Below are 22,326 nucleotides of genomic sequence, written 5' to 3' on the forward strand. Positions count from 1 at the left end.
ATAAAATCTCACATTTGCTTTATATAGATGATCTGAAGCTTTATGGAAAATCAGAAATTGAAATACAGTTATTAAACATTATAAGAATTTTTACCACAGTGATATTTGGCCTAGAAAAATGTGCACTAGCAATAAATAGAGGTAAAAGCATGAATGGTAATACAATTTAAATACTGAATGGCTAAATCGTTAGGAGCCATCAGGATGGAGCCTACAAGTATCTTGGCCATTTACAGTTGGATAACATCAAGCATGGAAAAGTTAAAACTGTGATTAGTAAAGTATACATCCAAAGAGCAAGAACATTGCTAAAGACAAAATTAAATGGTGGAAACACCTTCAAAGCTTTTAATTAATTAAAAATAATTCTATAGCTCCCCATTTTATACCAAACTCTGGGGGGCCCCCAATCAAGAATTAAAACAACATAAAAACCATATTAAAACTATTTAAATCATAAGCATTAAAAACAAAAAACTGGCACCAAGTCAAGCTACCAATACCAACATGTACTGTAGTTACCAATGCCTAGGCTATACTTGTGATATGATACACTGCTAGAATTAACTAGTTGCAAGCTGAACTAGACAGTTTGGACTTAAGAACAAGAAAACTGATGACTATTCATTATATATTAAATCCCCGTAGTGATATTGACATATTACACCTGTCTGCAAACATGGAGGCAAGGTTTACTTCAAGTTAAATACACTTCTGAAGAAGAAAAGCATGCACTACATTCATTACATAAAAAAACCAGGCAAGAATGAGCTTTGATGCAAGTTACAAACTGGAACTCATTGAATGTGCAGGAAACAAAACATGAATATCAAAATAACATTATGAAAACACAGAGAGAATTCTGGCAAGGAAAAATATTACATGCTCAATTTGTACAAAAGATTAAGGGGAAAGTGAATTAAGATAACACCTGGCAATGGTTGACAACTGAAACATTCAAGAAAAGAAACTGAAGGCTTGATTTTGTCTGCTCAAGAACAAATTATTTGAACTAATGTAGAGGAAATCTCTAAACTACACCAACAACCTGTTAATGCATTTGAAAGCCTTGATGCTTATAGTCAGCTAGACCAAAATAGATAATTGATTATTGATTGATTGAAGTTTTAATTTAGCTAGCAGATATAACAGGTCAGCAAACATACTGTGTTCCAAATATACTTTTTTTCTGAAACAGATGTATCACACTGAATAATCAAAGCTTCATATAACTTTCACCCAATATAAAATGAAAACACCTTTACTACTTACTTTTCCCTTAGCTTAGTATATGGGAGGTCTGGCATGATAATTATTCCCATGTCAGGTAAATTAGAGTCACTCCCATTGAAATACATACGTTTTTCTATTTTAATTATGCTGGCACTATTTGATTTATATCTCAAATATTATTCTAGATGTTTTATTTAACACCTATACTGTAATACCGATTTCTAGTCACAACCTAATTGCATTTTTGAGCCCAGCATTTAATTTAGAATATTTGCTAAAAGGTTCCCATCAATAAAGAGAAGCTACAATAGTAACATCAATATTTCTTTTTCAGAGACTTGGAATTCCTATAATCTTTAAAAACAATGACATGAATAGTCTTTGGTCCTTTTGAACACAGTTTCCCTTAAACATAGGAAAGTGTTACTACAAGATTCTAAATACAGATGAATCTTTTTGTTTAAAATTGTCTGCCCTATTCCTGTATGCAACGCGATGCAAATGTGCTGCTTAAAGGATGCAGAATGTCCATCAGCATCTTTCATCTGTGAAAATTTACACTGTTGAACAGTATGTTATCAAACCAATCACTTATTGGTTTGGGTTGGAAAATATAACTTACATTTCTTCATTCTCTGCCTTCCAATAAAGTTTGATATGCATTGAAACAAACAACAGTAGGACAAACGTTTTCTAAATTTGTGGAAACTAAGATGTGATTCTAAATGCCTTTGGAGTTCTTGTCATACTTCTAGGATTATTTATACATTATTTATAACATTTATTAGGCACCTATTTTACCATAAGGTAACTCTGGGAGGCTTACAGTCATTAAAATATGTCTATACGTATACATTAAAATATAACTAAACTAAAATCAAACATGTGGGGAGGATGAGGGTGGTGTGGGAGGAGGTGGGATCTGTTATTATTTGATCAACCACCTTACTGTGTTGTTTCCCCATTAGGGCCCCAAACCAACTGGCAGAGTTACATTTTAGGCCCTTATGAAAGGATAGGAGGGTTGGGGGGCAACCTCACGTGGGGTGGGGGGGAGATGTTCCAGAGGACAGCAGCCACAGCAGAGAAGGGTCTCCTCCTGGACTCCACCAGCTGGAATAATTGGGCTGACAGGACCCACAGCACAAGTCTACTAGCACAAGTGGGACAGGCCAATCCCAGTGGAGTGAGACCATCACTCAAGTAACCTGCATAGGAAAGATTTATATCTGCAACAGCATCAGCTTTTTAAACTATATTTGAAAGAAAGTATGTTTAATTAGTTTGTTTACCTCTAACACTTAAATCATTCTTAGAAAGTGGCATTCTTCAGCTCTGCATGTTTAAAACTACAATATATTTTTTCAATCCATAAAATTTAATTCAATGATGCACAGGACAAAATAATGAGGTTCATTTTATATCTCCCATATAAGGCCAGATCATACGATCAAATTCAATAATTTGGGGATATGGTTTGAGTAAGCCTAAAATCATGGATTAAGAACATAGGATTTAACCATCAATATGTGTTTGAATGTTTGCTAGTAATACAGCTCTCAAAGACGCAGCTTTTGTCTTTTATTTAGTTATTTAGTTACAAACTGTTATTTAATGTAAAGGCATTTCTATCAATGATGGAATGACTCTCTCTCTCTCTCTGACACACACACACACACACACACACACACACACACACACACACACACACCTTTTTGGACACTTACCAAACCTTTGACAGGGCATTATCACAGTATACATATGGCCACATGAATGGACTAGTTGTATTGGATTACATCTAGACTGGTATGAAATAGAGAAATCCTATAATAATAGCATAATAGTTTATTATAAGAAAGAATTAGTTGGAGTCCTAAAGGAAAGGAAGCAAATCTGGCAAGATTAAGCAGATTTTCAGAGAAAACTTGTAAAAGTGTGTATTTCTTCAGGCATTCTACTGGGATTAGAGTGTACTGGGATATTTCTACAAAACCCTAGGCCTTGATCTTATTTTAGTAAATATGACTCTTGTTTTTTAGTTACTCATCTTCACCCTTGCGTGACTATCCTTGCAAAAGGCCACTGGCAGAGAGGGACACATCCCTTTGGGAAATAATACTGTCAAGTCAAAATATACTTCCGTGGGAATCTCTTTACTTGTTTGTTTTGGAACCCTTCCCCTTGAAGAAAAACATATTCTCCCACCTATTTATCTCTCTATTGTACAGATTCATACATGGGCTGAAATGACTATGAGCTAAGGTGAATTCTTCTGAACACAACATTAGAAGCCTGCAATATTGCCCTTTATTTGTGTTATTCTTTCAGAACTAATATCTTTGTACAGATAGGATAGTAATTCCATGGAAATGGGTACTTATCTTAAGATATATCATGACATCACTGTAAGTTGTGGCTTTGTCTCCAAATTCAAAGTTATCCAGGGAAACTAAATGCACAAACCAACAGAAGAAATACTTTTTTCTGAATGTAGTTAAATTGCCCTCCTATGAAGAAAGACTACACTAACCGAGCCTCCTTAGCTTGGAGTAAGAGCCAGTTGGTATAATGCTTCCAGGCTAGAAACCAAGAGACCACGAATTCTAGTCCTATTTTAGGCATAAAGCCAAGTGAGTGATCTTGGGCCAGTCACTTTCTTCAGCCCTAGGAAGAAGGCAATGGCAAATCACTTCTGAAAAACCTTGCCAACAAAATTACAGGGATTTATCCAGGCAATCTCTGTGAATTAGATACAATTGAACAGAAAGAAAAAAAAGAAGGTAAAAGATAAGAACATGATAGTTATATATAAATTCATTCATAGGCAGAGAGGAAACTTGCCTCATTCTTACAATTTTAGTAGTTTAAGGTATCCACCAAAATTAAATACAAACAGTTTCAGAACCAATAAAAGAAAATACCACAGCACTGTAGAAATGGCTACCAGTAGTTCTAATGTTTAGCCAATTTCTGCCATTTTAAAAGAGGACAGAAGAGGTTAATGGAAGAATAGGCTGTGGATGGCTACTAACATTGATTGGCTCTTTATCACCTTATGAATTATAGACAGTTTACTACATGCAATGATGATTGAGAAATGATGGGGATATCTATACTCCCGTCCAGCCTTATGAACTTTCCAAATGCATCTAGTTCGCCATGGAAAATTAGACTACCTGGGCCTATGATTTGATCTACAAGTGTGTTTCCTATGTTCCTATCTCTTTAAATTCGGAACTTAGAATATGTAATATAAGAAACTTTAAAAGAAACTTTTTATAGCCTACCTTAGAACCTTTATATTTTATACCCAGTACAACCCTGTGAACTGTTGCAAAACCTGAATATGAGGGAATATGAGAATCTGCATTCAGTAAAATTAGTATTGCTTTTTCCCAAGCTTATTACATGTATTATGAAAGGTATATAGTATTACATACCATGAATGATACACAAGGCACTAGCACTACTACTGTTTTATACTGTTCCATCTGGATATCCTTCCACTTCTTTTTGTAAGCACGCTGAAAACATTGTTATTTATTTTGGCAATGGCATTGTGGTGGCCTAACCACATTCATTTGTATGCATATGCTCTGATATCTTTTTGCATTGCTTTAGATCATACATTGCATTTTAAATTCTATATAAGAAATATTAATATTGTACAATGTGGGGATATGCATACCATGATTGGGAGAATAAAAATACTGTAAATGAATAAAGTGATCTCGCAAATTAGATTAGATTCTGTCTTCTTATATATTGGAGTTAACATGGGTTTCAAATGAAAAGCAGTACAGTACTACTCAACATTATGAAGCATTATATTTGATTTATAGGTTTGGTAAAAAAAATTATAACCACCATCTGCCCAAGTGCCCAAATTAGTTGTCCCAGATATAAATTTATTATGCCTCATTTCATCATAATTTAATCTCTTTCACATAACACATGGATTTAGTTGTACCACCAGAAGTCCCTGCCATTTCTGAGAAAAACAGCTTAATTACCATTATTTAGCTTTTTTCTTCTTTTAACTGATATAACACATTTTGACTAATTTATTTGATGAGTTAGGAGGTACCTTTAAAATTTCTGAAATCGGACTTCCGGTGGCACCGCAGGCGCCGAAGACGCTCCTTTTTGAGTGCCAGCCCCGCGATCACATAAAGCCGCTAGAACAGCGCAAATCAGCTGTCTAGTGGCTTGGAATCTTTCTTCCCGGGAAAAGGGGAGGAAGAGAGCAGACGGGCGTAGGTAGAGCTCCCCAAGGAGCCCCAGGAACAATTCTGGGGCTCGAAGGGTGAGAGCTCCCTGGAAGCCCAACAGAGCTCCGGATCCAGGACGTTTCTGCTTTAAGCAGAAGAAGACGCCGCGACCACCCCTGCAAACAACGCTTGGAATAAACATCATTCGGAAGCAGGCTGAGCAAACTCAGGAGAGATCAGATTTGCAAGTACTGAACTTTAACTCCCAATGTGTATTACTTCTTTCTGACTCATTAAGGGGAGAAAGTGAAACCAAGATCGCGATTGAGCTTTAATGGGGCGTGAAAGCGAAAGTTAAAAAGGAAAGTTTCGTTTAGCCCCTGTTCAAAATTAGAGATTTTTGCTTTAAAAAAAAAAGAAGATTAAAGGCTAAAAAGACTACAGCAGAGATATTTTTTTAAAAAAGGATTGATATTATTTAAAGACTTTTTGGAATTTTTGGATTTGGTGGATTTGTTGTTCTGGCTGCTGAATAAATTCAAATTGGAAACTAAAAATGGCTTCAAAACAAATAAAGACTATTGCCCCTAAAAGTGCTGGGAGCTCGCCAGCTTAAACGTCCAAATTGCAATCTCTCTCTGTTCCAACGGAACCACCAATATTAGCACTTGAAATGTTGCAGGAAGCCCTTAAAACACAAGCCTCTGTTACAGAAAAAAAAAGTTACTTCGGCGTTTGAGGATAAAATTCGAGATGTTGCTGAGGAGATAGTTCAAATTAAAGAGATTATTCAAAAACGAAATCAAGAAATTAGAGAAGGTATTATCATGGCAGTTCAAGGTCTGGCAGGCCATATTGAAGCAATAGATGAAAAAGTGGAAGAAATTAAGCAGTCTAATGAGAACTTGGAAAATAAAATGGGACAGGTCCAGAATAAGATGGAAAGAGCAGAGGCCGATGTGATAATGATACAATATAGAGATATGGAATTTGCTTTGAGAATAAGAGGCCTCAAAGAAAATAAGCTAGAGAATTTGAGAGAGATCTTTTCAGAAGCATTTGCACAGATAATGGGAGATCAAAAAGCAAATCTTGAATGGCAAATTGACAACATTTACTGTGTTCATTCATGGGTTGCGAGACAGAAACATTTACCAAGAGACATTGTAGTCTATTTTACAACAAGGAGAATATGCAATGAAATCCTACAAGTCACTTTTAAAAATAAACTTCAAGTGCAAGGGCAGGAGGTTTTAATACTGAAAGAAATCTCCCCCAAAATGTTGAGAGCCAAAAGGGATTATGCCTTTCTGGTGGAAGAACTGAGAAACCGTCAGATACAGAACAGATGGGAGGTTCCAGCTGGACTAGTGGTGAACTATTCAGGAGAAAGATATTGTCTTAACTCAGTGTGGAAGGCAAGAGATATTTACACCAATGTACTAAAGGCTGGATGCCCACAGTCCCCAGAAGCCAGAAGGAAGCCAGAAGCAGAGGGGGCAACAAAGGGGGAGAAGGAAGAATCGCTGGCACAGGCCCAAAGGGGAGCTTTGATTACTCAAGAAGATTTAATACAACTTTCAACTACTGCTCAAGCTTTGAAGGTAGTCGATAAAATAGAAGAACCTAAGGATCAAAGACAGACCCGAGTGGCAGCCAAGTGTCAAGAAGCATTAAGATTGCAGCAACTACAGATGATTCAAGAAACTACAAAAAAAGAAGCAGTGGGAGGAGCAAGACCAAAAAGCAAAATGCATGGAGATTTCCAGCAGATGCTCCAAAAGCTTCAGGTGGCCAAGAATGGCAACTAGATTTCTGACTTGGAATGTTAATGGCCTAAATTCACCACAAAACAGGAGAAAAATATTTCATTATTTGAAACAGTTTAAAAATGATGTAATCTGTCTACAAGAGACTCATATTAGAAGGAAAGATCAAAAATACTTAATAAATGCAAGGTTAGGCATACATTTTGTTGCATCTGCCTCCAAGAAGAAGAATGGTATAGTTATATACCTAAAAAAAGACATAATTGCTAAATTAATTGAAGCAGATGATCAAGGAAGATTTATAGCAATTGAACTTTTAATAAAAGGAGAAAAAATACTTTTAATTGGAGTCTATACACCGAACCAACAACAGGAAAAATTTTATAAGTTTTTACATTCCAAGTTACTACAATGGGATTATAAATCATGTATTTTACTGGGTGATTGGAATGGAGTTTTGGACACTAAAAAAGATAAGAAGGGGCTCTTGCAGAATATCTCAACGCGTGCCAGATTGCCAAAATCGTTTTTTGAAATGATGGATGATATGGAGTTGAGAGATATCTGGCAAGAGAGGAACCCCGAAGAAAAAGACTTTACCTTTTTTTCCTGATAGACATCAATCTTTCTCTAGGATTGATTTCATATTAACTACTAATGATATTTTTTCTAGGGTGAAGAAGACGAAGATCTGCCCAAGAGCTTTAATGGATCATAGTCCAGTTTGGATGGAATTAGAGTATGGAATGGGATTTAAGAGGTCTTGGAGGTTAAATGAAAATCTGTTTAGATATGAGGAAAATGTAAAAGAATGTAAAAAATTTATGAAAGAATTTTTCATTATAAATATGCATAAGGGTACATCTATGGAAATGGTTTGGGATGCAAGTAAAGCATATATGAGAAGTATTTTGATATATTTGAATAATAAACATAGACATAAACAGGAAAAAAAAGGAAGGACTTAGAAAAGGAAATTTTTAAAAAAAGAATAAGCTTTGATAAATTGCGAGGGCAATTTAATATGTTAATGGCAGATCAGGTCATAACTAATTTGCAATATGCTAAACATAATACTTTTTGCAATGCTAATAAACCAGGGAGATGGTTAGCATATCTGTTAAGGAAAAAACAAAAGTCACGGACCATAGAGAAAATAGAATATAAAGGTAAAGAGGTTTATCAGCAAAATATGATTAAAAAAGCATTTTTAGAATTTTATACGAGGTTGTATGCTAGTGATAAAATTCTAAGTATAGATATAGATAGATACTTACAGAAAGAGAATATTCCTACAATTACAAAAGAGCAAAGGGAAGGTTTAAATCAACCAATAACTTCCGAGGAGATTATGTTTGCAATTAAGCAGTTGAAAGTGGGTAAAGCTCCTGGGACGGATGGTTTGACAGCTGCTTACTAACTTGCAGTTAGAACTGGTGGGACCACTCAAAGAATTATTTACTAACATACAATCTAGAGGAAATGTACCCCCATCCTGGAGGACAGCTTATATTTCTTTGATTCCAAAGGAGGAGCAAGACCACACCCAGCCAAAAAATTCTAGGCCTATATCACTTTTAAATACAGATTACAAGATTTTTGCTAAAATACTAGCAAATAGGTTAATGACAGTCATGCAACAAATGATTCATAATGATCAAACTGGTTTTATAATTGGTAGACAAATGAGAGTAATGTAAGGCAAGTTGTTAACCTATTGGAGTATTTGGGAAAGAACAACCAAATCCCTGCGGTGCTGATATTTCTTGATGCGGAGAAAGCATATGATCGATTGAATTGGCAATTTTTATTGAAAATAATAGAAAAGATGCAGTTTGGAGAATATTTTACACAATCTATTCAGGCAATATATCAGAAACTAACAGCGCAAATAATAATTAATGGTAGTTTAACAGATACTTTTAATATAGAAAAGGGAACAAGACAAGGATGTCCTTTGTCTCCATTATTGTTCATCTTGACCTTGGAATTTTTGTTAAGTAAGATACGTGGGTCGGACAAAATAAATGGAATTAAAATTAGGCAGTATGACTACAGATTACGAGCATTCGCAGATGACTTGGTTGTTACTTTAACTCAACCATTACAGTCGGTTGTAGGTTTAATGGATATAATTAATCAATATGGACAAGTATCTGGATTTAAAATAAATGCAGGGAAAACGAAGATAATAACTAAAAATATGACTATAAATCAAAAAGATGAATTAGAAAGACTAACAGGATTTGAAATTGTAAAAAAAATTAAGCATCTAGGGGTCTATATTATGACATCAAATGCAAAATTATTTAAGCATAATTATGATCCGTTGTGGCAAAAAATACAGAGAGAGATGGAACATTGGAAAAAATTACAATTATCTTTGTTAGGAAGAATAGCAGCAGTAAAAATGAATGTTTTGCCTAAGTTTTTGTTTCTTTTTCAAATGATACCAATACTTAAAAAAGATGAGAATTTGAAGATATGGCAAAAGGGTATTAATAACTTTGTCTGGGCAGGGAAGAGACCGAGAATAAAACAAAAAATAATGCACGATATATGTGAAAGAGGAGGTCTCAAAATGCCCAATTTAAGATTATATTATGAGGCAGCTGTTCTGTCAGCAATTACTGACTGGATGAATTCAACATAAGAAAGAATATTGAATATTGAGGGATATGATTTGGTTTATGGTTGGCATGCTTATTTATTATATGATAAGAAAGTGCACAAGACTTATATTAAGAATAATTATATTATATTAAGTCCTATATTAAGAAATGCTTTATTGCATGTCTGGAAAAAGTATCAGTATAAATTAAACAATAAATTACCAATGTGGGCAATACCCAGACATGCGATAGAGAATATAAGTGTAGAGCAAAAACAAGATGTGATTACTTATAAAGAGCTTCTTAATAAGGAAGGAGGTATGTTACAACTAAAATCTTTGAATCAATTAAGAGAAGAAAGGATAATTCAAACATGGTTTCAGTATGGACAGTTGCAAGCTAGATGGAGAGAAGATCAGAAAATTGGTATCTTGCAAAATGAGGAGAACTTGGTAAAACAAATTAGAGACCAAAGTCAAATGCATATAAAAAGGTTGTATAATGCATTGGTAGAAATAGATTCAGAAACAGAGCTAGTTAAGGACTGTATGATAAAATGGGCACAAAATATTGAAGAACCAATAATGATGGAAACGTGGGAAAAAATATGGGTTAGAAATGTAAAGTTTACGCAAGCCCAAAACTTAAGAGAGAATTTTTATAAAATGTTTTATAGATGGCATCTAGATCCTAAAAAGCTAGCCTGTATGTATCCAAGTTTGCAACCTAAGTGTTGGAGATGTGAATGTGATGATGCCATGTATTATCATATATGGTGGACATGTAAAAAAATCAAGGCATTTTGGATAAAAATATGGTGGATTATCCAAAACATTCTCAAAAAGAAGATAAAATTTATTCCACAGTTCTTTTTGTTAGGTATAATTACAGATTGTACGGTCATAGAAACTAAGGAGGGAAGGTGGGGAGGAGGGATGGGTAAAAATTGTTGTAATACTTGTTAAAACTTTTTAATAAAAAATAAATTTTCTGAAATCATTGTTCTTTGCTCAAGCTCTAAAAACTTGCATGTCTAAATGCTGCAATGCTAGGCATCCTAAAAAATATTGAGACTAATTCCTGGTAACCAAATGGACAAGTCTATATACATATTTTAACAATAAAATACAAATAGTCTGGAACTTTTTCCTGCTTCTGTTGAGATTTTCCCATCAAACTTCAGCCAGCTTGGCCCTGTTTAGCCTTTTCTAGATGAGTCAAGGTTATCTAATGGCTCCTATCTGGTCTATTGTTGGCTGAATGCTAATAACATTCAATAGCTGGACAGAATATATTCTTCCATCATATTTTGATAGGAGACTTGAAAAAGCTTAAGGTAACTCATCAGTTTCTCATTTTATAAAATGATCGCTTGAGATGTGATTATTAGAAATGAAAGCCATGTGCCCTTATGCAAGTTTGTTAAATATAATGGCTCTAATAATATACAGTGGTGTTCAGTTTGCATTTTTGTACAATCACTTTTAAGAGGAAATCCATTATATACTGTGTTTCCCTGAAAATAAGATGCATCCTGAAAATAAGCCCTAGCTTGATTTTTACATGTATGTGTATGAATGTGTCTGTATATGCATGGGTATGTATGTTTATATGTATGTGTATAGTTAGATGATAGATAGATAGATAAATAAATAGATATATGAAAAAACTTCACTGTCAGCAAGTATAATCCCATAGAAAATTATCTCTATATGGTAAAGAATGTGCATGCAATGCAAACGTTCCTTCTTGTATCTTGGTAAATATAAAATATGGATGCCGAGGGTCACATGAAAAATAAATGATATTAAAGACTAGTTTCCAAGTATGTTAGAAATATGCTTAATTGCCTGGGAACCTATGAAGGCTTTGAGATTCTCATGAACTTTTCAGCAACCAATCAATATACTAAAAATTTTTATATACACAGTAAAATAAAAGAAAAAAGAGTAATTACATCTTCATCTCTTTCCAACTCAAGGCCAGCCTGCATAAGGTTGCTTTCATACTCTTCTCTGCGGAATCTCTTGTCATCTTCATGATAATCCATGTGAGGTGCACTTTCATCCATGCTAAGCTGCCCTCCTTTTCCAGGAAGTGGTTTATCTTGCTTAACGCTTCGAGGCTCCAAATCATTGAAATGGATTAGCCGAGCGAGTGTCCTACTAAACTTCTTGTAGTGGTAAACCAGAATATAATCCACTTTTCTTTTGCCATCTCTAAAAAAAAGTCCATATTTGCAGTTGGCATCTGGATCTTGTGAGAATGAATTTAATAGCTGTAAATGAAATGAAAGAGATTGAAAAAAATGTTGACATTAAACATCAAAATAGTTAAGGATTTAAATAGTTATTTTCGGACACAGCAAAGATGGGTAATTTTGCCAGACTGTAAACTTACAAAACACTGCTCATTAATATTTAAAACTTTGTTGGTGGGTCAGGGGCCTGAAATGGTAAACAAAGAACACACAAATAACAAGCCATCTGAGGTAACAGATGACTTCACTCATTTGTTTTGCACAGTACACTGGCTTTGTGAAATCTGTATGTTAAGATCTCAAATTACTGCATCCTGAAAATCATTAGCTGATTTTCAACTAGAGATACAGATCGCGTTAAGCGCTTTGGGTTTTTTGTTTAATAGTGTGTTAAACATGTGTTGAAATCACATGCTTTACTCCAGAAAGGATATTTGTCTTTTTACTACTGACAAATACATTAATATTACATTCAAATATTTGTCACTTTTCTTCAACATCTGAAGAAAAAGAGATCAGTTTTAATAAAGACTGAAAGAAACCAGCTGGTCATACAGCTCAGCCAAAAAGATCCATGGACTTCGGCCAGTAAGGGACCAAGGTTCAGTTTTTGCTTCATTCGTGATTTTTTCTCATGGAAAATTAAAATGGAAATACAACTGTCATCCTACCCCCTGCAGTTTTGTGATAACTGGAAGTCGTATTGCAATTAAAGTTTGCATTTTTCAAAAGATACGTGCTTCTTAAAAATAGGTTTCTGAGTAAAAAAAATGTAAGGGTTATGAATCTCAATTTATCTTCCATTAGAAGTATTTGTTGCTTATTTGTAGATCATGATTAAGGAAACCATGGCTTAGTGTAATGTGTGGGCACATTTAATGTGGATAAACCAAGTTTACTCAGAGATGTACAGCAGGATCTGATTTACAATTCCTAAAACAATTGCGGCATTTAGGATTGTTATTTTATCCCCTCAAACTCTCAAGCTAAAATGTAGGTCACAGGATAGAACTTCTAAACAGAAGATAGCTTTCAAAATGCTAAGTATCGAGTGCTACATAAATAGATGCACCTGTAAAGACTTTTGCAACTCACTACATTGGGAAAATTTGATACCTTAGAATCACCATATGACTAAAACGATTGAGTTACTTTGGGCAGTGAAAACTCATGCTGATGTTTCAGATTGGGAATGCCATTTATAAACCTAGTTATCCTTAATTAAACAAAGTATTTCAAATCATTACTTTATTGGACTGTAAGAAGAAAGAAAACCTTCAATGCTTCCAAGTTTGCATGTGTGGTCTTTCTCCAGAGACCACTTTCTATAAATTGGACTGAGGCATAAAAAACAGATGCTTCCTTTTTAAGGGGAAAAAAATTTAATCCATCTTTTTTTATACTTTTTGACAAAGATACTCTGACCTTTTGAGTCTGTGAAGTCTTTTTGTTTAAGAACTTTAGTAAGTTTTAGTATATAAATTTTAGCTAAGGTGACTAAAATGCCTTTAAAATCTGCGGTAATAGAATTAGTCGGGTGTTTAAGGTTATGCTAGTCCATGATGGAAGACTGCATATAGACAATTTAATTTTTTAGTGATCTGTTAAATCTGTTGTAGATTTCAACACTGTGTCTTTGCTATTTTTTATTTCTTCTGTTTTTGTACTGTCTACATTTATTGTAGGGGACCTATAAACAGTTTTTAAAGAATTTTAATCTGAAAATGACGAATGAGACTTCGTCGAAACGTCGCCAAGACACTTCCAATTTTACGTGGGAGAAGACCCGAATAACCAAAGACCTACATATATATATATATGTGTGTGTGTGTGTGTGTGTGTGTGTGTGTATATATATATATATATGTACATAAACACAATTTACTTTTCCATTCATTATCACTGAAAATGTCTAATTAGTTTCTTGTTACATGTGTTTGTATTGCTTTCATGTCATGTTTACTTATTTATTTATGACAGTAAGAAACCTAGGCAGATTTCTCCACTAGAAAAACATGGTTGGTTCAACACTCTTTCAAAGCACTGAATCAAACTTGTATTTGATTCATAGTTTTGCAATTTATAAGAAATTTAAAAAGGGCACAAGATTCTATTGAATACAAATTGGTTCTTTTTCAGCTACATGGCTTCATTCAATTCCCTATTGCTTGTAAGAATTGTGTAGGGGTATAAAAATATTGAATTTAACAATCATTATACTCCACCCACAAATCGAGTATATTGATTAATTTTTATTAATGCTTTTAATGTTCCTAACTAGCATACCACAGTACAATTTGGACTTCCAAATATTTTGAATCAATATAAAAATGTTGCTTCCATAGTTGGCTCAATGAATCCTTAATGTAATCGTTTCAAAGAGCTGCTCCCCACACAATTATTATTATGAATTACCATGGCACCATAATTCCATGCTTACATATATCCCCCATTCTGACCAAATCATCTAGACACAGGAATATATTCTTTCCCCTTTAATGTTTGTATCATGGGAGAGAGACATGTAAGTGTTATACACCCTAATTATACACCCTAATTGCAATAGGTGTCTCTAAAAGTATTTTTTCAGGTCATTACATTATTACATTATGTTATTGTTACACTAATTTCAATTTTTTATTGGAAACCCCAGAGTTAAATTTTATAACAAAACCTCTGTTCTTAAAAAGGACATATAAAGCCTGACTGCACATGCATTCAGTTATTCCTGCCAAATGCCATATAAATTCACTAACCAATAAGTAATTATTAATGGAAAGGATACAAATATTTTCTCTCCCCCATTTCTGAAAGGCAATTCAAGTTTTATGACTTTGCAAGTCATAGTTCTTCTAAGTTCTTCTCTTAGTGGGGTATTTAGAATGCTCTATTAAGAAGCAAAACATCGTGTTCCAATTTTCTTAACCTACTGTCTTTTTTATTCTTAATTTTTATTAGTTTACTCAATCACAATCCTATGTATTAGCAAGGTTTTTTAACCATGCCATTTGTACTGTTATAACTTTGCCTTCTCTACATATATGGATTTCTAAGCCTATTAACTTCATTCTTTTATTTGTATTTGTTTGTTAGATTTATATCTCTGTTTTTTTCCAGGACTACATGGCACTCCTTCCTCCAGCTTTTTTCCACAACAACAATCCTGTGCAATTCAAAATCATCCCTCAAATTTCAGTAGCTATTCATAGATTTGGACCTTGGTCCCTCTGTCTTGCTCCAATACTTTAATTGCTATTTCTTGAAAGCTTTTGCCATCCTATTTGATAAGTTAAAATTTAAAATTTGATTTTTAAAAAATAGTTGAAACAATGAGCTTTCAAAATTGATTATATATACAAAATTGGCTTATGAATATGTTAAGATTGTCACTTTGTTTCTGATAATAACTTACAAAATAAGCATATTGATTTAATTTAAAAATTCAAATTAGACCTGACTTTGCATGTCTGTAGGTTAAATACCACTAATAATTTAATTCCGATAAATAGTCACATATTTTTGAGGATTGCATTGATGTAAATATAAAAAAACCAATAAGATTAAACTTACTTTGAAAAGTTATACAATGTGGGTACTTAAAGATAAAATTGATATCAGTGCAAAAATCAGAAACTCTATATATTATTTCTGTAATGCAATTAGATGCAAAATAGTTACTTACATATTTGTGTGTTTATGCATATATATGTATTTGTATGTGTGTATACAGAACAATTGTAAAGGCATACACACACACACAGATGTCTGTCTTTTTTCCTATACGGTTCTTCAGAATGATGCTGTTCCAAAAAAACCCTTTTCATTCTTATTTTTTATAAATGACCAAAAAAGCTATGCCATGTTTTTAGTGACTAACAACAGAGCCCAGGAAGAGAATACTGTGAGCTGTACAACGTCAGCCACAAAATTGTATGGCACTAGGGAAATTAAGCTGCATTACCTAGGTGCCTCCTGAAACCACAGACCAGGTGAGCAAGCGGCTCTTTTACTCACCGTACTTTCTGTGCGAACATAGCCGATGTCTTCAATAGCTCTGATGTTGATGATGTGGATTCCCTTCTCCTCGGCAGGTAATGTGGAGTATTTCTCATTCATCCTCATTGTTGTTTCATTAGAAGCATCTCTGAAATTTTCTGGGAGAAACTCCACCCCATGAAATGAACCGTCAGGGTCTAAAGAAAAGAGAAACAGCTTAGCTTAGAGCTTTTCATGGTATCTCTTTTCCAGCTGGAACATGTCCAGGACTGCCTCTCCCCCTGTCTTTTGTTGTCTGAAAGGACCTCCCCTGTCTTCTCTCCCTTATGCTCCCCAGCTCTACTCTGAACACTTGTATGCTTTGCCCAGGTTCCTTCTTGGCATTGGCTCAGCTAATCAGCACTGTAGAAAAGATTTCGTGTCACAATATAGATGCTGCCAGACTCTTTAGACTGCAGTAGCAGCTGAATGAATTGAATGTCTAATTAATTGTTTCACAAACAGCCATTACAAATTCATTGTCCTCAACACACAAACAAATAATAGTAGCATATAAGCAGAACAAAACAAGAGACCCACACGGAATATGCTGCATGCTAACTTACCTACACAACCGTACCGTATAAATAATGTTATAGTCAGAACACAAATTGAGTCGATTCTGTCAATTGTAAATAATTATGAAATTTTAAACAATGACAATGTGCCAGTGTATATACCTGAGCCCCTATACTGTTACAAGTGTGAACAATGTAAGATGTAAGGCAGAACAAATGTATTACTTAATCAACAGGAAATCATAAAAAGGTGACATGTAAATACTTCAGTAATATAAAGCTGTAATCTAGAAAGTAAAAATGAACTTCTAGTAAATTCCAGGATAAGTGTAATTTAAATCCCAACTTTTGCATCACCAGTACATTATATAGATGCTGGTTTACTTACAAAAGTGTAATAGGGATGCATTATAACACAACGCATTTATCTCAATTGTCAGTATGTTATACTAAAACAATACCTTTATTGTGATTTGTTTTTGAGATTGCCATCACTCCTTTAGTCACTATGTGAGGATAACAGGGTGATTCAAGGCTTTTCACACCTCAAGTAATCTATAATCCTGAATCTTATATTAAGAATGAGATGGTCTAATGAAGTTGGTATTTTAAAAGATCCAGAGAAGATTAGACATGCATAACTTGCTTCTCAAATTATTTTCCCCCATGAAGCACAAAGTTTGGGTGCTGCAGGCAAAGCTAACTATCATGCAACTATTGGCAGCGCATCTCCAACTTTCCTGTATGAAATGCTATGTGCAACTATATTTGGGACCTTCTTGTAGGCACATGATAGAATGCTCTGCAACAGAGGGCAATCTTCATTGTGACACCTGTTGAATTGATACAGCATAAAAGAAAAACTATGAACCCAATCTGCCACAAATAAAAAAATATGACTAGAACACTAATTGAAACTTTTCTCAAATTAAGGCTGGAACTGGAACTGACATGTTCTTTTGAATCAGCACTTATTATAATTTTAAAATTCTGGAAAAAATATTGCTTGAGCAAAATATTACCTAAAACACAGTCATTTTTTGAAGTTGAGCTGTTCCCAACTATCTTAGAGAGCTTGCAAAGCTTGATAGTAATGGCTCAACAATTAATAAAATCACAGACAATCAGGTCAAGGATAGGTTTTTTTCCCTTCTAGTTGAAAAGGGTAACTCTCTGTGTGCTGTATCAAAACCCACTTTGAAAAAGCAGGTAGGATCAATCCCCTAAAAGTTGGATACTGAGGCTAGTTGCAAAACGTTCTGGGCAGGGATCGCCTGACATCAGTTCTATGTGCTCTAGTAACCTCTTGGCTGGATTTCTGCCATGTGTTATATGTGGGGCTATTTTGGAAGTTTTGGAAACTTCAGATAGTCTAAAATAAAGTTGTAATGTTATTAACTGGAGCTGGTCTAATCCATATTATGATATTAAGTCAATTTCATTGGCTTTCTCATTCCCTTTTTTCCCAAGGCCCAATTTACGATTGTAGTGCTAATTTTTAAAGAACTGAGTGGATTGTGGCCAAAATAGCTCAAGGAATGCTCCTTCTTATGCACTAGACTGATGAATTAAATGCAGGAGGTTTACACAATTATATAAGGAGGATGTTTGTTGAATTCTTGAAAGAAAAGAAACTTTATTCTAAATATTCCCAGGTCTGCAGAAGTAATCAGCTTGTTTCCTTGAGTTGATACTTTTAATATAATAAGAATACATAAAACAAATTAACTGAATAATTTGCAGTTTCATAGGTACGTAATTGGTGCAGGAAGCTATTAACCCATCATTTGTATTCACAATTATTTTACACTAGAGCAATACTATATTTAAATAAACTGATAATAAAATATACAAATTTTCCCTAATGGTAATTTGGTTAGATAATTCTGAACCAAAGCAAGTTCACCCTCTGGCAGAGAAACTAAACCATTTCTTCTTCTAGATCCATTATCCTTTGGCTTGAAAGAGATAGGTATTTCTGACAGTGACAATTCTTCCTTCCTTCCTCCCTCCCTCCCTCCCTCCTATTGGCAACAGAAAAAAATCAATTACAAATGCTTTGTGGATTGGTTTCATAAAACAGATGTAAAAGCTGACCTGTGACCCCTGTCGGAAACATGTTAAGATGTAAAGAGACAGCCATGCTTGCACATACTTGCCTCCAAACTTTATTTGGTGTAATATTGGCACATTATTACTGGGTTAAAATGGAGGTCTACAGTTGTCCTTAATTCCAATGAACATGCGAATATGATAGATCATGATTCAGGTGCATATTTAATTATTATTTATTATCTTAAATACATCACAGAAATAATGGCCAGGTGAACATATATAAACTGGACCTTGGTATTGTATTTAGTTGGCATAAATTATATTTGTAGTATTATGAAGAAATTTTACTCATAACAAGATTATGTGGGTTAGCCCAAATAAAGTAACATCCCAACCAAATCCTTTCAGAATCAACTCAAAAAAGCTGCATATACAATTTTTTGACAATAAACTCTTTTGGGAATAAGCAGTCAAGCAGTCCAATATAATTGGACTGCTTGACTGCTATCCTAGATATACTTAAAGAGAAGATAGTATCTGTAATATCAATCCTGAAGCTCAGGATTGAACTATAGAGTCCTTGGTGCTGTCTTAGCTTTGTTATTTGCTTGTAGATGATGCTATCTAATCAGGTAATGAAATGTATGCAGGCAGAAAAAAGTTAGAACAGCATCAAGAAGTCTACATACTTGAAGAGCTATCACTTCCAACTGGTACATTCAGCATATTAATCACATTATTTAACCAAAAGCAATATTTTAATAAGACCATGTCTACTGAAAGTTCAGACATTATGATAACAAGAAGTGTTTTCATTGTTGCTTCACTATGTGGAAAGATCTACTACTGAAGGCTTAAGAAATCTTACCAGTAAATTCTTTGTGCCTGAGCTTATTCCAGAAGCCACAGTTAAATTGACTGTAATGAACAAGCATTGTGATCTATTTGGGGAATGTTGTATTGTATTTTGAATAAATTAAATGTTAATTTCAATGTTACAATAACTTTTTAAATGGGGCATGTTACTTACTGTATTTCAAAATTAAACACAATTATTTTATGTATAAAATATTTTTCTAAAACATCTAGTTTAATCATTTTGTTTTCTCAATCAAATAACACATTTCATAATAATGTGTTACTTTTAGAATACAGCAGTGCCAAAGGGATAATGAATAGTAGTTGCTGTCTGTCTATTTACAAATGCACACATACACACCCATACACACACACACTGTATATAGATTCTTAACATTCTTTACTATTCTTAATAGGTAAAATTATACAAAGAGTAGATGCAAGGAAGTAAACTATAAACCTTTCATTCAATTATTGTAAACTGAAGCACTGTAAGAGTAAGTGAATTTCCGGAACCACACAGGAAATATTTGTTAGAGTCAAGTATTTGCTCAATCCGTGAACACTAAATCCATCATTTTAATATCTGTACTTCCCCTTTTCTCACTTACTTTATGTTCCATAAATATCACAGATAATGTAAAATAAATAGTGTAATTAGGACTTCATATGTGCTTGTTCCATCAAAAGCAACTAAAGTTGCTAATGGCTGAGCCTTTCTCATTGTTATCGGCCATTCAGTCATGTCCAACCCTTGGCCACTCAATGGATCAGCATTCTCCATGATTCTCTGTCATGGTCATCCTGGTATCATTCTTTATAGCGTCCAGACAATAGGTACTAAGGTGGCCCTTCTCCTTTTTCCGCTGATCACTCCTAGCATGATTGACTTTTTGCGTGAGTCAGCTTGCATGACATGATCAAAGTATGACAGCCTTTGTTTGGCAATCTTGGTTTCAAGTGATATTGAAGTGATACTTCCTATGCTTATTGAAATAGCTTGAGTCACATTACTCAGAAAGTAGGCCTTAAAAGAAGGGGTATTTATACCCTCAGCAAAAATCCTTTTGTTACTCATCATCTGTACATGACAAAATGAAGAGACATCATTCTTGCTCTGAATTAAATGATTCAGTTTCATTCAATTTTTCTGATAGGAATTGGTTCTCACAAGTGTTTCAGTAGAACAAATGGTTGATAAGAAGGAGAAAGAAGTTTGGTGAGGCCCTGAAGGAAAGACGACTAAGTTGGTGAGCCTGATTGAACCTACAGGCTAGAGCAGGGGTGTCAAAGGCCCACGGGCCAGATCCAGTCCACAGGGTGCTTAGATCTGGCCCATGGGGCCGTCCTGGCACACCCAGCCGGCGGTGCTTCTGCCAGCAAAAATGGAGCCCAGGAGGGCTGCATGTGGCTCCCCTGGCCTCTGTTTTCACTGGCAGAGGGCTTCAGGAGGCCATCCAGGCTGAAAACGGGGCTTGTGTGCGCCCCGTTTTTGGTCCATTTTTGCTGTCAGAGAGCTAGCAAAACAAACTAAAGGCAAAATAAAACAAAAAGTGAAATGTTTCCCCCTTTGCTTTTGAACATCCAAGAAGGGACAGGAAAGGAGAAAGGGAAAGAGGAAAGACAAATAAAAAGAAAGAAAGATGGGAAGAGAGCAAGGAAGGAAAAAGAAGAGGGGAAGGAAAAAGAAAGGAGAATGAAGATGGAAGAGGAAAGGAAAAGAAAGGAAAGGAAAGGAAAGGAAAGGAAAGGAAAGGAAAGGAAAGGAAAGGAAACGAAAGGAAAGGAAAGGAAAGGAAAGGAAAGGAAGTCGTGCCTTAGCACTTGGCCACCAGCAGACGACAAGGCTCCTCTGGAGGATAAGAGTTTGGACTTGCCTTCCTCCACTGGAGACAATGGATCCCCCCAGCCCCGCCCAGGCCTCCACAGGTGCCCCTGACATGAGTGATGTTAAGCTGGCCATGCCCATCCTCGCCACATCCCTGCCTCACCCCCAAGGTCAAACACAACCCTGATGTGAAATCAAGTTTGAAACTCCTGGACTAGAGGCCCCCTAACCTTAGCTTTAGTTTGGCAACTTCAATAAGTGTAGTACACTAGGTAGGCAGAACAGCAGCAAAAAAATACTACTGTGATTACTAACACAGGCAAAAGAGTCCCTCCTAATATTAAATGATGACAGATGGCATATTCAGAGGCCACTCAGCAACAATAGTCACTTTTGGATTATAATTCATAATTGAACATTTTAAATTTGTTATATAATAAAAAGTAGGAAGTCCTAAGCAAGCATGTGAAGCCCTCATGGCCTCATGGAAAGAAAAATAGCAAAGGTATATAATCTCTGTAGTGGTAACCATTTTATAAATGTCCTCATCATTAAGACGGTACGTGGATAAAACATAGAAATTAGAGATTAGAGAGCTAAAATAGAGATTAGAATAGCTCTCCTCAATCAGCTTGGCTGCAGAAAGCTGATAGAAAGCCAATCATATTGTCAATTGAATATATGTATTATTTATATTTATACATTATTTATAAGTATTTGCGAATATTTTTAAGTGTCCCCTGAAGAAACAAGAGATATTAAATTAAGTTGGAAGTGGAATAGTATTTCCTCAGAGATTTACAGAGCACCCATCATAACGATGTTTCAAAAATGTTTGAAAACCTTGCTTTTCCTCCAGGCTTTGGGGTAAAGTAGTAGTAGCTCCTGTAAATTGTTTTTATTGTTATGTATGGCTTTCCCTTCTGGACAGATATGATGTGTTCCAT

At 34.8% G+C, this 22,326-nt stretch overlaps 1 protein-coding gene across 1 annotated transcript in view; it reads right to left on the reverse strand.

Moving 5' to 3' along the window:
- ANO1 (anoctamin 1) overlaps positions 1–22,326 on the reverse strand; it is a 126,292-nt gene that overhangs the window by 70,454 nt on the left and 33,512 nt on the right. The window contains exons 2-3 of the mRNA XM_087877521.1: positions 16,100–16,278; positions 11,783–12,103 (exon numbers count right to left, since the gene is read on the reverse strand). Of these exons, the coding sequence (XP_087733647.1) occupies positions 11,783–12,103; positions 16,100–16,278 (500 nt within the window). The remainder of the gene's footprint in view (positions 1–11,782; positions 12,104–16,099; positions 16,279–22,326) is intronic.

The sequence above is a fragment of the Pantherophis guttatus genome, chromosome 1 (genome assembly GCF_059756535.1).
Source record: "Pantherophis guttatus breed Tessera chromosome 1, ASM5975653v1, whole genome shotgun sequence".
NCBI classification, from domain to species: Eukaryota; Metazoa; Chordata; class Lepidosauria; order Squamata; family Colubridae; genus Pantherophis; species Pantherophis guttatus.